The following is a 17,187-nucleotide window of genomic DNA, read 5'->3' as shown; positions in this document are numbered from 1 at the left end:
TGTGTGTGTACGTGTGTGTGTGTGTGTGTGTGTGTGTGTGGATGGGTAGGTGGGTATGTGTGTATGTCGAGTGACACCTTGCGAAAATTAATGTCAATTGATAAAAAATTTTTAATCGGCCTCGCCTTCGGCACATATGTATATATATGTACAAATTACGTACTCGAAGCACCGCGCATACTTTCTCTTTCTTTCTAAACAAATACATTATACACGATTGCGCCTAAATGACGCAAGAAGGGGCCGGGGATATACCTAATATAACGTTTTAGGTGTGAACGCAGCTTAATCGTCTATGCATTGTCTTCTATGTGGCTGTGCCGATCGAATCGTAATACGTCGTTGGAAATTTTCAGCCGATCGTAGCACGAAAACGCGATAACGATAACGACGGCTACGAATATCGTTTAGAAAGATCAATAAAAAAGAAAACGAAAAGAAACCTAGACACTATTGCGGGAATGTGCTTGACCGGCAAGCATATCTACAATTACAAATCTCTATTATTATTATTATTTGTTTTTTTTTTTTAAATTAAAACGGACATAGAATCAATTTCGAGCACGTCGTTATAGCATCGCCTGAAATAATCATAACGCACGTATTTTTCTATAATATTTATGTTTTTCTTTTTCTTTCTTTTCCTTTTAATACGACAACTTTATAATTCGGGGTCTTGTTTTGCTTAAGAAAACATTATCTATTCCGATTCGGTTTTCTTCTCTCGAAATAACGGAGGAAAAGAGGAAACGGAGGGAGGGAAAATTTAGATTGCGATTCGAGCTCGACAGAAGGAGAAGAGAAAATGGAATAGGGAAAGAAGGCGTAACGGGATTGGACGTGAGACGTTTCAAATGAAAAGACGAAGGAAGACCCTCGAGAATTGTCGAGACTCAAAACGTACCGAAGCTATACGAACATTTCTTTTTCTTCTTCTTTTGTTTTCGTTTATTCTCGAACACCGTGCCGTCTCGATACGAGTTAATATCCACGTTGTTCATCTATATCAAATAATAATAATAATTATTATTATTATAATAATATAATATAATATTTAATATATAATAAAAATAATAATAATAAACTCTGCAATATTTAATACAGGCTTGTTCACACGGACTAGATACACTTCCCACGAAGGGATCGAGCGCGACAAACGCTCGATAATCTTTATTTCTTTTCTTTTTCTTTGTTCTTTTTCTTATCCTTCTCTTCTCAACGCTAACAGTAACGTTCGGCTATATTCGCGTATCAAGATAATACAGGAACGATTGGATACAGATGTTTGGCGTCGTAAACGTAATCGCCATTACTTTACGTGGGTCACCACGTCACGAGGGAGAAAAAATATAAATATACATGCTTGTATATGTGTGTGTGTATATATATATATATATATATATATATATATATATATATATATATATATCTTACGTTCTTCGTCATTCGAGAAATTTCTGGAACGTTCGAACAAAGTGTGTTTAAGAATGTCGGAGCAACGACGAAGGGTCCTTGTAGAAAAAGGCCCAATTCGCGCGCGCGCGCACGCGCGATGATTTGTTTGTTTGTGTGTGTGTGTGTGGGAGTGGGTGGGTGGGTGGTTGTGGGAGCGTGGATGCGATAGTACGAACAAACGAGTTCCTCCTGAGATTAAAATCCTAGCGTCAGGAAGAATAAAAAAAAATCACACTGGGAATTTCTAGCTCGTCTCGATCGAGCGTTCATCAACAAAGACTGCAGCATTTGGAGGCGTCGCCCAAATGGATGTGACATACGGCTGGCATACCGGTACAGCCTTTACCAACTACTCTTTCCTGCACGAGATGAGCAAGACCAAGATTTTGATTGATGTCACCGTCGCTGCCACGATGCTGATGCTTCGTGTCGCACCACTGATGACGTTCCCGCCATTTGTCGTCCGAGGCGGCACATAGTAGCACCGATTTTGGCGAAGGCGGACTGACACGATCGCGGGCGATGTTGCCGCAAGAACGAGCCTTGTAGAGCCGACCCTTCCCAAAGAGACCCGGTAGAGGTACGCAAAGCTTCTTGTGAACCGCGAAGTAACGGCTGAGCAAACGAATTTTTCTACTTTTGCAGTCGTTCCTGTTTACCGAGGTCCCACGATTTTCCTTCTCGTTCGGAGCTGTTTGATTGATCAGACCACCGTTTAGATCCTTTCTTCTGTCGTCGTTACAACTTTCGATAGTCTGACACTTCGCTCGTTGATCCGTTCTGTTGATCTCTTTAGCAGTGGAGTTGCTATCCGCTTGCTGCCTGCTCACAGCTTGCGACAAAGTAGATTTGCCGAGGGACCAACCCTGCAAAAGTCTAGCGCCAAAGCCCTTAGCTTTTTGTACGGTCGTAGCAGCGTGCGAGAGCGGTTGACTAATACCGTGAGATCCGGTGCTACTTTGGGATATCGAGGAGGACGAGGTGGAAACGTTTTGGACGTTTAGGATCGTCGAGTTGCGAGATACGTGAGAATGATTGTGACAGGCCGACGGGCCCTCGGCCTCTTGCACCTCCGTTATTCGATTCAACGACTGGCTTTCTCTCAAACGCGTCTCGCCGGCTCTTCTTCTACCTGCTCGGTGTCTTCTCCCGAAGGCCACTTGATTTTCCGTTGATCTGTGCCTTCCACCGGCCGTCGTATTGCTCGTTGTCGTGCTCGTAGTGCTACCGCCGTCGTTACGACCGGTATCGGTCGTACTCGACGGCGTTTCGCTCGTGTGTTCTCCGTTTCCGATGCCGCCGCCTCCGCCTCCTCCACCTCCACCTCCGCTTCCTCCAGGATCCTGAGAATCGCTAGAATCGTCGTGACTATCTCGTCTGGGTGGCAGAGGCTTCTCCGTCGTCGCGCCGAGCTTATGCGCTCTCTTCTTCCTACTCTCGCTGTCGTCGTCGCTCGCGTCCGAGCTCGAACACGAAGCCGTCCTAGTTTTATGAAACTTGCTCCTCCTCTGCTCGTATCCCGTCCGTCTTACTACCCGACACTTGGCGGCGGACGCGTTGTTGGTAGACTCGCCCGAACCCACCGCCGAGGGCTGCATCGCGTCTCCGTCCTCCAGTATCTCGTTCAACGTCAGCTGCGGAGGTGACATAGAACCTGCACTACCGGGCGACGGCATCGTCTTATATTTTGGCATCGAGGATTGATGATCGTCGTGTACGCTCGAACGAAGAGGGATCGAGACCGTCGACGATTCCGTTAGGATCGTCGTCGTGGAAACTAAATCAGACGGTCTGGAGACAGGCGGCGACATCGCGGACGTTTCCAAACTGTGTCCCGTTGAACGATGCTGCGCACCCATTCTCCACTTGTTCGCTGGAACGGGCCCTAAAGATCTCGTACATTCCGTTACGGATTTTGGTCTACTCTCGACGCTGCCTGGCTTTTTCGACCAAGCCGACGACTGAACGATCGAGGTACTAAATTTAGACTTTAAACTTTCATCGAAGATCGAGGATACTTTCGTCGCACCAGGTACTACTACTTTCTCGAATACCACGTTGTCGTCTTGCTGGACAACGACGGCTACGTTCGAACGACGATTGGCGTCCTTCGCGAACGACTTTACCAACGACTTCGATTCTTCTCGATCGGGCACAACGGCGACGTTCGAGCAATCTTGTTGGGTCGTCGCGAGCCGCGACGTGGCTCCAGCCATTTTGTGCCCAGGATGTTTCTCTGGGAGTTGTCCCAGCCTTTCTTGCAGGATGTGAGAGAGCTTCCCTTCCGAACGAGAGCCACGACGATTGAACGAGTTCAAGGCCGAGTTGCTACCGCGTTCTTCTCTTCCGGAACACGAGGAAACGTCGTCCTCGTCTTCCTCCTCTTGCACGATGCTGCACTTTCTCGTACGTACGTTCTGCAACGAGAATAGGAATCTTTTTTTCCCACGGCAGGAAAGCTAAGCGCGGAGGTCACTTGTAACGTTCGAACGTTAATCACGATGTTTGGTAAGGTGGCAGTCATGCGATACGTACCTGAGGTACGTCACCAGGCGTGCGTGGAACACTCAGCAACGATTGATTCACCGTACCAAGTAAATTCTGATTAACGTGCAGATTCGCCGTTGCCTCCTCTTGTCTGCTGAAATCGAGAATCGAGAAAAACGAGGCCGCTTAATATTAATCGTCGGTCGATCTTTGTCGCGCCTCGATGCAGGCACTCGACACGTGTGCGTGCGTAGCGCGCGCGATATAATATATACCTGGGAGAAACATCGAGTATCTCGGGACGTGCCTTCTGCACCTGTTCCTGTCTATGAGCTCGCAATTTTCTCTCGGCCAGCAGGAAATACGTCGCCGTTATGTGATTATACTCGTTCTTGTCTAACGCTCTTTAAGAAAGGAGAGAAAGAGAGAGAAACGATTATTCGAGGAATTCGTAGCAACTATCGTCGAGTAGGATACGATTCGGATCCGTGCGATTTATACTCACTCTAATATTTCCTCCTTGGTGGCGATGTTACCGTTAACCATTTTAGTAATAATAAGATTATGATGATCGTCGGATACTTGTTGACGAGAAACTAGAGGTAACGCTTCCACGGAATCCGTGTCCAATCCTATAGCTAACCAAGTATCAGCAGCTATCTCTTCGAGAGAGGCTCTTCCTTCGGGCTCTCTAACGAGCATCCTAGCGATCAAACGTTTACAATCTTCGGAGACGTGAGCTGGAATGGAATACTTGCAATCCATGATCATGGTCAACGTCTCGCTGTCGTTCGCCTCTTGAAACGGTGCTTGTCCGCACACCAGCATATACAGTATCACTCCGAGCGACCAGACATCTAAACGGTCGTTGAAATTTTCAGAAATAATCGACGAACGAACGGGGAAAATAACAACGTACCAACTGCAGGAGCGTCGTAGCTGTCGCCAAGAAGTATTTCAGGTGCCGAGTAAGCCAAAGAACCGCAGGAAGTTTCGAGCTTTTGACCAGGACAAAATCTATTGCTAAAACCGAAGTCTGTGAGTTTGACGGTACCAAGTTTCTCAAAGAAGACAACGTTCTCCGGCTTGAGATCCCTGTGAACGACGTGCAGCCGATGACAGTAGGATATAGCACGGACTATCTGTCGAAAATACGTCCTGGCCACCTGTTGAACGAAAGAGCTTTTCATCGATAGAACTTATCAACAAAAGGGAAACTTTGGTTAAACTGTCCAAACTTTCGCGCTCGATCGAAAGGTGAATCATGAGGAAACAGCTGTCTCTCTTGCGAGTATAGAAATGTACACAAGCTTGGCAGCTTTGCAATTACATCGTCGAGATACTAATTTAAGAAGATCGCAAGTATTGTATAATTCGTACCTCTTCGCTGAGTCCACTGTCGTGGCGCATGATGTAGTCGTAAAGGTCACCTCCATCGCCCAGCTCCAGGATCAGGTACAGCTTCGTCTGCGTATCTATCACCTCGTACAGTCTCACTACGTTCGGGTGTTGCACCAGTTTCATGCATCGCACCTATCAAACCGATCGACGCTGTTAAAAACCGTAGACGGACGGGGGGAGAGAGAGAGAGAAAGGGAGGCAGAGGGGTCATCGACCTCTTATCTCTTTACACACGATTATCTCGTTGATCTTAACGAGATCCATAACTCGACGGAGATCGTAAATCTTCGTCGACAGGATACACTCGTTAATTCAATCTCGATTTCTTTCGGTCTAGCCGTTTGAAATTAATCGATCTCTCTACATCTCGCGTTTATAGAAGATAAAAAGAAGTTGAAACGAAGATAAGGAAAACATCAATCCGAGGCGTTTATTTCCTCACCTCTTGGAAAAGATGCGCCCTAGATACCTCGTCGAGTTTGCTCTTGTCTATGACCTTCACTGCAACCTTCTCTCCGGTGAAGACATGTCGAGCGAGCTTAACCACCGCAAAGTGTCCACGACCAAGAGTCTCTTCCAGGTCGTAAAGGCCCGCGATCTTGCCATCGTAGTTGCTGTATCCCACCCTACGATGCATCTCGCCGCTGCAAAGAGATCGTTAAGATGTAGTAATAATAATTTATTCGTCTTAAAACGACAACGAAAAAAAAAAGGGGGGGGAAAGAAGAGGAAAAACGATCGATCGCAAATAAATTTTGTCTATTTATTATACAACGGATATGGTAAAATCCAAGTATAAAACGATCCAAATTTCGTTCTCTTATAGACCGAGAAGGAACGCGCGCGGCAGGCTGTCCGCGTTCGTTCGACAAGAGAGAAAGAAAGATAAAAAGAAAAAAGTTGTCATCGAGATAGGTAAAATCGATCATTTCAAGAGGAAATGCCTAACGGCGTCCTCGAGTTCGTCTCTATCACGGAGGGGTCACGGATTATTTTTAACTCGCCAAGGCAATAATTAATTTCGCTTTACCAACCGACCGAGGGTCAATGGCGAATAACCAAGTCGTATTTACGATCTAGATACCGCAAGGAGCAAGGAATTTCGAAAGGGCGGATTCGTATTTCGCGCCGTGTAACGTTTGGACGTTGGGGCGCGATGTTCGAACGTAGAAGGAACGTAGACATTCCTGTCGAAATCGAGTAAAAATGTGTTCCGAAAGAGATCGTAAAACAAAACCGACGAGATTCCCGATAGGTCGAAGTCGTCTTAAAGCCAATTCCGGTTCACACGATACTCGAAGTGGCTTGCTTACGTCAAACGCGAACGTACGTCGGAGTAAAGGGGCCGCGTTTAACGCGCCTAATGCGCATAATATGCAATTCCTTTTTTCTAGACTGACGGAGACTATGTGGGAGACGACAAGGGGACGAGAGGAGAGACTACCTTCGAACCTCTTAGAACGTCGTTGACCAATCAACGAGCTCCCGATGTCAAACGTTATTACTATGCCGCTCTCGCGTCACGATGCATTACGATGATCGATGATGTAGGATCGAAACTTTCAACGATACGATTACGAGTTCGTAATAACATTTGCGTAATAAAGTATGCGCGACGCACGTACTTACGTTTATCGTCGTTCATTCAGGCGAAATATCGTCACGATCACGTGCAACGCGCGAAGAGAGAGACACGATAGTCGAATTTTGCAGACATCCTTGGCGATCCGTTCGAAATAACGCGGACGACCCAATTTTAAGTCCGCGGCCCATAGATCACGATCGCTGTCGAGTATTACATAGAAAAGCTTCGTTCAATTCGCGATATTTCGAAGGATCGCCAATCGAGCGTTAAATAAATGGGGAGACGTTAAATAGCTGGTGCCAACAAAAGACCACCGGCGGTCGAAGCTTTTCATCTTGGACGACGCGACCGAGCTGGACCGACGTCGGAACGATGTCGAGCGAGCGAGCGAGAGATAGAGATAGAAAAAGATAGAGAGAGAGAGAGAGAGAGAGAGAGAGAGAGAGAGAGAGAGAGAACAAATGCCATATATAAGCCGTAATATTCAGCATCCATACATACGTACGTATGTGCCAGAGGAGAATTTCGTGTCGCTTTCGAGGACGCGGACGACAAAAGAACCAAGTCTAATAAAAGCGAGAGGGTGCATCATCGAATAAAGGCTGAGGGCGCATCTCGTCTCTCGAGGTCGAGTAACAAAGTTGCACGGATGCTACTACCCACTAGTGCCCTTACGATAACTTCGTTCTTGAGAACGTATAGCGATCTAGACGTGGCAAAAGCATTAGGAAACTAGGAGAGTGGAATGGAAATTTCTCGGCCGAGTCGAGTAAGCTCTCTCGCGGATATCTCTTTTTGCGCGTGTGTGCGACGAGGCGTCACGCGTCGAAAAATAAAAAATAAAAAAATAAAAAGAAAGAAAGAGAAGAATAATAGTAAAAAGAAAATTAAAAAAAGAGAAAAAATACATAAAAAAAAAAGGATCGTGATATCGAGGGGATTTTAAGCCGGACAAGCCGGTGGAAAAGCTGTCGTGGCGAATCTCGATCGTTTTCGAGTATCTAGATAGGAGGCCGATCGGAGAAGCTTGACACTTCGTCGATAACATTTGCCTCGGCCATTGATATTTACATCGGATATACATATACGTATATACACAACGGAACGCATTGCCATCGGTCGCACGTACCGATCCGTATGTGTGCGCGCATGCAACAAGCGCGAATAGTAACGCGAAAAAAGTCACTTTATTATCAGCGTCGTCGATGCGACATTAAAAGAATCGTGAAACGAAACGAACTAATCTCCGCGTAAACGTGCACGATCCTTTTCATTGCTTTTTTTCCCTTCTTTTCTTTTATTTTATTGTTTTACGATGAGGTCGATATTCAACAGAGTTCTAATGCGAACGGATAACGATAAAGAAGTTAAATTGGATCTGCGAATATGTATATATCCACACACTTGGTATACAGATATGCTTAATCCTGTCATGACGACAACGACGATAGGATCACGTAGGATTACGCAAATTAATTCGATTAGGAGCGACATTATAAATATATGCGCATCTATGCGAATCTATAAACATGAACGCGATCCTTTCGAAACAACGAACAAATTCGATTATCCGTACAAGCGAATCCCATCAAGATGCTTCATAGAAATATTTATTCCGACGAAAGTAAACTTTTCTTTCTCGTCTCTCTCGGAAGGATTTCTGCGATAAGATTTGATCGTATCCTTGGAAAAACGGAAAAAGAAGCTAAATTTCCTTCTCGTCCATGGGTTAAATTAATTTGCAGCTCTTGCTATTACCAGGATTGCTCGACGCTGATTGCTCGATTTGCTACAACTTCCGGAGGAGACTATTTTATCTTCCTTCGTGATTAAGAAGAGAGAGAGAGAGAGAGAGAGAGAGAGAGAGAGAGAGAGAGAGAGAGAGAGAGAGAGAGAGAGAGAGAGAGAGAGAGAGAGAACTAATAACGAAAAGATCAGAAGAGATGGAGTAAATAAGAAAGTTCAGAGATAAATAACCTAATACGATAATACAATATATAAAATGATAGAGTATGCAGATTCGTCGATGATTCTTCGAACTATTTCGCAAGCTATGTGACATTAATGCCGACAAAAGTGAAATTATCTCGCGAATTATCAACCGGATATATAATTATATTCTCGAGTTATTCGCATAACGTTCGACAATTTATCATAGCTTATATCCTTCACAAATTTTATAATCTCTCTTCGTTTGTAATCGTCGTCGGGTGATCGTCTCGAGATACCCAAAAGTTCCAACGAAAATTACCATTTTTCGAGATCTAAAAAAATAATTGCAAGATACGAAGTAACGAAGAAGGTGTGTCGTGAAAAAACGCACAGTAAGCATTTAATAGATAGTGGATGCGTACCGTTACAAAGATTCCTCGTTTCTTTCAGGCGCGAAAGATATACGAGCCCGAGGTATATCGTCTACCACGTTACTCCTTTCCTTTCTTTTTTCGCTCGAAGGTGAGTTCGAGATGAGGGAGGGGAAAAAAAAAGAAAAATCACAGGTAAACGTAGGAAAGCATTGAAATTTTTTTACGTGGACGGGGGATGTGCGTAGCCTCGTTGACGGTAATGAGATAGTAAAATCCTATTGCTCTTACGTTGCACTGCTCCGAGAGAAAAGTTATGTAATACGTTAGACTCGCGTACGCTACGTACACATTCTCGCGAGATCTTTTTTCCTCTCCTTCGAAACATTATTTTCGATTTCCCTCTTCCGTAGAACGGATTAACGGGTGTGGCTATTTTAACGGGACACCTTGTACGAGAACGGACATGGGAAGAGAAACCGGCCTTAGTACAATGCACGAGAGTAACGTTACACGCTAATACTCTAATTATTTCGAGTCTACCCTTTCGTAAATCGATGTTATTTCTTTGAAGAACCAAAAAATAACGAGAGAAGGAGGGAGAGAGAGAGAGAGAGAGAGAGAGAGAGAGAGAGGACGCGCAATAAAGCGTAAAAAGAACGGACAAGTTAAAGATATTCCATTTAAGCTGGCTTAAAGCCGCGCTAACGATTAGAAACGATTAGAGCAATTTTTTCTCAATGTCAGAGGTGACCATTCGTGACGGGAATAAATACATGCACGTGCGTTTGCGTTCTCTGTGTACGTGCACCACGGAAATAATGAATAAGACGCGATCATCGAAAGTGGTCCACGAAATCAAAGATTCTCTGTGATTCTTCTCTCTCTTATTCTACATACCATTTTTTTTTCCTCGGTTCGTCGATAGACGATGACGTAACGAGGCGTTAGCGTCTTCTCGGAGAAAGATCAAATGTTCCTTCTTCTCTCTCTCTCTCTCTCTCTCTCTCTCTCTCTCTCTCTCTCTCTCTCTTTCTCTCTCTTTCTCTTCTTTATTTGGCCTTTGCCAGAAAAGCTGAGAAAAATTTCTTTCTAAGAATGCCGAAGCTTCCATCTTTGTATCTACCAATCTTCTTCGTCATCGAAATCGTTCGCATTGATTCGCGACAACGTAGACTCGCCTTTCCATACTTTTCAGGAAGTCAAAGGAGCGTCTATAAAAGTGGAGAACGTTTATCGATACGGTATGTCTCGAAAGAAAACTATCATCGATGTTTCTCGTCGGACGAGAGAAAGAGAAAAAGAGAGCAAGATAGGTAGAGAGAGAAAGAGAGGGGAGGGGGGAGAGAGAAAGAAAGAGAGATCGTAAAAACCATTTTTCAAGAATACGACTTACCAAGATATATCCGGCGCGAAAAGGTTAAGTGACTGTTAGTCTCCTGTCAGGAGTAAACATGGCGGTAACGATATTCCGGACTTAACCACAAAGAAAGAGAGGATTTCTCTTTCTTTTCTCTTTCTCCTTTTCTCCCTTTGGTCGATGAGTTCGCATACTCGCGAGGAGAAATATTCCAAATGTGAATTGAAGCGTCACCCTCGTGTGCACGCGTGCTCGTATGGACGGCATATCGTAGAAAATGGACAGAAGGAGAAGGAGAAGGAGAGAGGGAGAGAGAGAGAGGGGGAGAGAGAGAGAGAGAGAGAACGAAACAATCGTCCGATGCATGCGAACGCATGCGAGAAACGTCTCTATCGCTACTTTCCTCTCTCCTATCGCATCCTAGAAAAAGTCAGCGAGCTAAGAGTTTGATCAAAGCGAAAGAAAGAATAAAATTCTGGTGAGAGGACAAAGATGGAAGCGAGGAGATTCTTCCTCAGCCGGTCTAAGGCAGCTTCAGGAGCCATGTTTACAGAAGAGTCTATTAAACCTTAGAAAAGGGAGGAACGAGATGAAAGGATGAGATCTATATATACACGGATGCAGGCAGGCAGCAGAGGACAGGCAGACAGGCACACACGCACGCACGCACACGCGCTTAAACGATTATCATACGTACAGGCTTTTACGATCTCAGCTAAGCGGACGACCGATGATCCAGCCAGCGACAGCAGCAACAACAGCAAAGTCGTTCGCCGCGATACACCGTCATTTGTAAAACGAATTCATATATAGGCGCGCTTACTCGCTGTGTGGAGCAATGCGCGTCACCTGACGCCGTTGCTCGGCCGACTTCTCCCTCTCCCTCTCCCTCCTTTCCTCCTCCTCTTCCTCCTCCTTCTTCTTCTTCCTCCTCCTTTATTACCGTTTCACCGTTACTTTTCGCTTTTCCTTTTCACCGTTTTCCCTTCTTCCGTGGTGTCTCGGTACGATCTAGAGAAACGCTTCGAATTCACGATTCTCGCACGTCTAACTGCAACCCAGACGCAACCCAGGACGCGTGTTTACACAGCACCGTTTGCATCCTTCCACTACTCTTCCGCTCGGTATTCTCTCTCTCTCTCGCTCTCACGCCTCTACGGCTTCGACACCCCACCCACTCTGCTTTCTCTCTATCTCTTCTTCTTCTTCTTCTTCTTCTTCTTCTTCTTTACTTCGATCCACTCTTACGAAGAGGAAAAAGAAAGCTCCTCTACTCCTTTGGACGTCGCGACACACTTCTCTCTCTCTCTCTCTCTCTCTCTCTCGCGCGCGTGCTACCACCCAGCACCTTTTTAACGTTTTCTATATCTCTCCTTCTCTCTACTCCAACTTTGTCAGCGCTCCTTCTCGCATCGTCTATCCCTCTCTTTCTCTTTTACTTCCAATCCTAGCGAGCAGAAACGCGCGCGCGCATACACCAGCGACGATACACGCTCTCCGCCGAACACACACACACGCGCGTTCCGTCTTTCTGTTTCGGCCAATTCTGGGCCGACTCTTCCGGTCTCGTGCACGCGAGAGAGACAGACACGCACGCATACACGCGGAAAACCGAACGCACGCACGCACACAAAACACCCTTCGACGATGTAGTAGACGTTTATTGAGATTTCTATTCTCCCCGGCAGACTTATTCCTCGCGTCAAAGAATTCGCGAGAACGTAGACTATCCTTCTGTATTGCAGATACTTCGTTCGAGAGGACGACGTTTGTTGGAAATTCGAGCGAAATGCGCACTCGGGAATATCGAGACGCGAAACAGACTCGCACAGCGAGCTCGCCTCGCCGCGAACTATTTACGAGTCGAGAAGTTAACTCGGAGCTTCCTCCTAGAACGACGAAATAAGAAGGAAGCCGGAGGAGAGTTACGAATACGGAAATTTCCTATTCGGGATATAGATGGCGCATCGAGCATCGATTATTTCGTTTTTTAAGTTGCCTGCTTTCGGAACGACGAAAACTTTTTCTACGATACGATCTATTCCGAAAGCCGGAGCGAGGGATTTTTGTAGTCGATAGCATTTTGAACATTTTCCCGATACGTTTCTATCTCGCACTTCGTCGTGATTGGTTGATTCGAATCATGCGACGGAATATCTGCAAAGTTATTGGCCCGTTGGAAATGCTTATGTAATCGTTGCGACGTTTCGACCAATAACGGTTGCGCTTTAACGAAGCAATAATTATCGATATATTATCGATACGTCTTTGATCTTATCGAATCGAGAGGTCAAGGCAATTGCGTCATATCGGCGCTCGCGTTGTGTATCCTCTTGGTGCACGTGCACGCGATAGGATTTTAACCTAAAATGTATTATTAACTAACGAATCTATAAATAGCTTATAGTAGATAGAAAAAAGTATTTAACGGATACCAAGAATGTGTTAAACAAGACTCGCGTGATAGACCAATTCTGCTGTAGCGATCTTCCACTCGTTTGAGAAAATTTAATTAGCAAGCGTCCTACGCAATATTCGCGAATATTCCAAGTGCCAGACGTTATAGAGTTATTAATCCTAATGTTTTGTCTATATTTAGATGCTTGTAGCGTGAGTAGAATTCTATATTTATTACGTTTGTTAATGCGGTTTTTTTTTTTTTTTTAATATGTATCTTGAATGTATTTTTTTCCAACGTACCTAATAATCGTAAAAAAGATCGCGTTAATATTTTTTTTTTCAAGATAATTTTTTTTTTATCTTTACGCGATAATAGATTTAACAATTTCTTTTTAATAATTTTTTTAATGTAATCTCTTAAACAGCTGTGAAATAAAATGACAACTGGTATATTTGACGATTCGTCGAGAGAGATGCAGTTAATTGATTCTGTAGACGATCAGGATGTCAAGGGAGAATATAACGATGTTGAAAAAGTAAGGCTGAAAAAGCAATTGGGGCTATTGGAAGGTGTTGCCATTATTTTAGGAATCATATTTGGCTCTGGTAAAGTCCTTCTTTATTATCGACGCCTTGTATACGAAGATATTTATTTAAGGAACGTTCGAATGCTTTGGTAGGTATCTTTGTTTCCCCGAAAGGAGTGATACAAGAGGTAGGAAGCGTCGGAGTTTCTTTGATTATCTGGGTATTATGCGGACTATTGTCTATGATAGGAGCGTTATGTTATGCCGAGTTAGGCACTAGTATACCTCGCAGCGGTGGAGATTACGCTTACATTCATGAAGCCTTCGGCGCTTTGCCATCGTTTTTGTATCTATGGGCAGCCAACTTAATTTTCGTGTGAGTAATAAATATTTCAAGATCATTCACGAAAGAGTTTGCGTTGATTCTATTATTTCTATTACAGGCCCACAACCAATGCTATAATGGCATTAACCTTCGCGCAATACGTTTTGCAACCTTTCTTCCCAAATTGTTCTACGCCGGACAATGGTATACGATTAATTGCAGCGGTAACTATATGTGAGCATTATTCCGTACGCTATTCATTTCTTATGTATCTTCGTACTCCGAGTAATAATTGTATCTTTGAAATTTTGATAGGCTTGTTAACGTTTGTCAACTGTTATGACGTAAAAGAAACAACAAAGATGCAGAATATATTCATGTTTGCCAAAATTGCTGCTTTAGTGATTATTATCATAGCTGGTATATCGTGGTTGTGCATGGGTGAGTTTAGAATTGGAGAGCTAACTTTGATTGGGCGATTAAACGTATATTTTACGTCTGTTCGTAATCGTATCGTTCGACAGGACATACGGAAAACTTTGAGAACGCTTTTGAAAATACGAACACGGATCCTGGAAAAATTGCAGTGGCCTTTTATTCTGGCATATTTTCATATTCTGGATGGAACTATCTAAACTTTATGACCGAAGAATTAAAAAATCCTTATGTGTAAGTTTTTATTATTAATAGTTAAGTTCGTATCAAGTTCATATTTATATAAGATAACTTTTTCTTTCAGAAATTTACCACGTGCAATTTACATATCACTGCCTTTAGTTACATTGATCTATGTATTAGCCAATGTTGCCTACTTGTCGGTTTTGACGCCTACCGCGATGATTGCTTCGGATGCGATTGCAGTAGTTAGTATAACTTTTATATAGAACGTATTTATTCGCTTTTCATACATGTCTAAAATGTTTACAATTTTTGCGATTAGACGCTTGGAGATCAACTTCTTGGAGTTATGGCATGGACTATACCTGTTATGGTTGCAATTTCCGCATTTGGGGGATTAAGTGTTCACATTATGACTTCTTCCAGAATGTGTTTCGTTGGTGCCAGAAATGGACATTTCCCATCTATGCTTAGTCATATCAATGTATCGAGATTTACTCCTACACCTGCTTTAGTATTCTTGGTTTGTATTTTTTTACTATTCTCTATATAACGTACGTATTCTATGTATGTATTATATGCGCGCGCGTGTATAATTATCTATTGGAATCGTAAGTATATTGGATTCTTCTTTTTCAGTGTATATTGTCATTAATAATGTTATGTACAAGTGATATATTTGTATTGATAACATATTGTAGCATAGTGGAGTCTTTCTTCATTATGTTATCTGTAGCTGGTATTTTATGGCTCCGGTATAAAAAACCTAATATGATTAGACCGATAAAGGTATATTCGCTAAGCCATTTTATAAAATCGATTTATGTACTTTGTTCCATTCTTATAGCATTATTCATTTCGTAGGTACCTTTATGGATTCCTATAACGTTTGTAGCATTATGTGCATTTCTGGTATTAGTACCCTGTTACGAAAGACCTTACGAAGTTGGTATGGGTGTTTTAATAACATCCTCCGGTATTCCTGCCTACTTCATGGGCGTTACATGGCAAAATAAACCAATTTGGTTTCAAAAAATTAATGGTACGTACGATATTTCTGTAACACGTAGACCGTAAATCGAACATTTTTCTATTATAAATTTTATTTGAATTATTTTCAACCCTAAAACAGTGAAAGCCACGCATACCATACAAAAATTATTTCTGTCGGCGAGAGAGGAGGGAGAAGACATGGAATAAGAAGTGCTGCTATAGATTTAAGGAGTTGTGTTCACCTTGTTAAATACAAAAAGATACGTAAGGTGTAGAAGCGATCCGCGTTTTATGACGGGTAGTTTTTTTTTTTCAGCTCGATCACGTTCGATCTCGAACATTGTCGCAAGTAAATGATTACGAACAAAAGTCTCATCGTATAGCTTACGATTGCAATTAAAATTTTGCAAGAGATGTAGCTGTACGCTTATCTCATAGTACTGCTGAATAGATCTGATTTTTACTTTTCTTTCTTCTTATTTTTTTAGCTTTTATATATATATATATATATATTTCTTTTTTTTTTCAAATGATGTCGCTCCTGTGTCATTAATATCTAACTTGATTTATCTCGATTAATTATGATCTTTTAACGCAACGTATAACGAAAAAGAACAACTACTTTTGAGACTGAACTTCTTTTTTGTATAAATATACTTTCTCAAGACGAATATTCAATATATGTTTAAATACAAAAAAAATTTTTATAACGAACATACATATATTTCTGTAATGTATTATTCCGTACGTATGTATAAATATTTGGTATTATTAATGTTTTACATTTTCTACCCTTTAAACGAACATAGTATTGCTTTTACATATACCGTAGTTATTAACAAAAAAATCTGAATTTTACTAACAATATTTATGATTGTACTTACGTAATTTATAGTAAGATAAAATACGATCGCTTGTAAGGATCACAGATTTAATAATTACATCGCGAAGGTATAAGAATGTTTATAAAATAAATATATCTAATTATTATTGTACCTATTATTTAATTTATTACTTGTTGAGGACTAAAAATTTGACAACATTTTTATACTATTAAAGATGTGGTTATCTTCACTGTGATAAGAATAGCAAAGTATTTTATAATCGTATCAAGATAATTTTCAATCCAAAGCGATTTGTGTAAGTTGAGCTTATGAAATACAATGAATTTAATATTTTATTATAATTTTATTGTGATATATACACACACACACACACACACACATATACATATTATATGTGTATGAGTACGATTAACTAATAAAAAGAAATATTCCTTTCTGATACATTAATAAATTACATTTATAATGTAAGAAGAGAAGAAACAGCAGATTTTTTCGATCGAAAGTCTAAAGAATTTTTTGTAGTCGTGCCTTTAAAGTAAGAAACATAATTATCGATTCAACTTACAAGTTGAATTTCTAGGAAATTTAACGACTCCATATGGACACAAGTATACGAATGTGGTCAGAGAGGTTGCACGATTCTACGAAAAAATAATATATGTTTGTGTATGAAAAAAAATGATGCTACTTTAATAGAGAATGACGTAGGTTACGAATAAATACAATCACATATTCTGACGTGCACTGGATGTAATGGATTACCAACTAAACTGATAGATGTTTAGTAAATTGGGTCGTGTTACGGAAAAGAAAGGGGAAGAAAAGATGTTGTTGCTTTATTAATCTCTTTTTCCGGTTATCTTCTCGGAAAGTTCTTGATTTACTTTT

The 17,187-nt window shown here is 42.1% G+C and overlaps 2 protein-coding genes across 7 annotated transcripts; one reads left to right on the top strand and one right to left on the bottom strand.

The window, feature by feature from the left end:
• Positions 1–1,690: 1,690 nt before the first annotated feature.
• LOC122633543 (maternal embryonic leucine zipper kinase) lies at positions 1,691–12,498 on the bottom strand. Of its 6 annotated transcripts, none has more exons than XM_043821530.1 (8): positions 11,289–12,498; positions 5,786–5,987; positions 5,323–5,475; positions 4,862–5,108; positions 4,448–4,799; positions 4,218–4,346; positions 3,991–4,096; positions 1,691–3,872 (listed from the first exon to the last, which is right to left on the bottom strand). In XM_043821530.1, the coding sequence occupies exons 2-8, from the start codon at positions 5,978–5,980 to the stop codon at positions 1,725–1,727; spliced, it is 3,330 nt and encodes a 1,109-aa protein (XP_043677465.1). In that variant the 5' UTR covers positions 5,981–5,987; positions 11,289–12,498; the 3' UTR covers positions 1,691–1,724. The 6 variants fall into 6 exon arrangements, with proteins under 6 accessions (XP_043677465.1, XP_043677470.1, XP_043677467.1 ...); XM_043821535.1 differs by having other exon boundaries at positions 3,991–4,093; XM_043821532.1 differs by having other exon boundaries at positions 11,415–12,498.
• A 359-nt stretch (positions 12,499–12,857) lies between these two features.
• On the top strand, positions 12,858–16,640 carry LOC122633549 (Y+L amino acid transporter 2). Its single transcript, XM_043821547.1, has 11 exons — positions 12,858–13,201; positions 13,417–13,597; positions 13,672–13,894; positions 13,962–14,077; positions 14,159–14,284; positions 14,368–14,512; positions 14,583–14,706; positions 14,784–14,984; positions 15,101–15,250; positions 15,326–15,503; positions 15,594–16,640. Exons 2-11 carry the CDS (start codon positions 13,429–13,431, stop codon positions 15,659–15,661), a joined length of 1,500 nt encoding a protein of 499 aa, XP_043677482.1. The 5' UTR covers positions 12,858–13,201; positions 13,417–13,428; the 3' UTR covers positions 15,662–16,640.
• Positions 16,641–17,187: the final 547 nt, after the last annotated feature.

Source organism: Vespula pensylvanica, chromosome 12 (assembly GCF_014466175.1).
Source record: "Vespula pensylvanica isolate Volc-1 chromosome 12, ASM1446617v1, whole genome shotgun sequence".
Lineage (NCBI taxonomy): Eukaryota > Metazoa > Arthropoda > Insecta > Hymenoptera > Vespidae > Vespula > Vespula pensylvanica.
This window is presented reverse-complemented; position numbering and strand designations above follow the sequence as displayed.

Bases quoted from the DNA above. Each gene is read 5' to 3' on its own strand.
- LOC122633543 (XM_043821530.1), bottom strand. From the start codon at position 5,980: ATGCATCGTAGGGTGGGATACAGCAACTACGATGGCAAGATCGCGGGC. The intron at 5,476-5,785 runs GTGAGGAAATAA...TCGGTTTGATAG, and splicing joins GGGCGCATCTTTTCCAAGAG to GTGCGATGCATGAAACTGGT. The intron at 4,347-4,447 runs GTGAGTATAAAT...CCTTTCTTAAAG, and splicing joins ACCAAGGAGGAAATATTAGA to AGCGTTAGACAAGAACGAGT.
- LOC122633549 (XM_043821547.1), top strand. From the start codon at position 13,429: ATGACAACTGGTATATTTGACGATTCGTCGAGAGAGATGCAGTTAATT. The intron at 13,598-13,671 runs GTAAAGTCCTTC...ATGCTTTGGTAG, and splicing joins AGGAATCATATTTGGCTCTG to GTATCTTTGTTTCCCCGAAA. The intron at 14,285-14,367 runs GTGAGTTTAGAA...ATCGTTCGACAG, and splicing joins TATATCGTGGTTGTGCATGG to GACATACGGAAAACTTTGAG.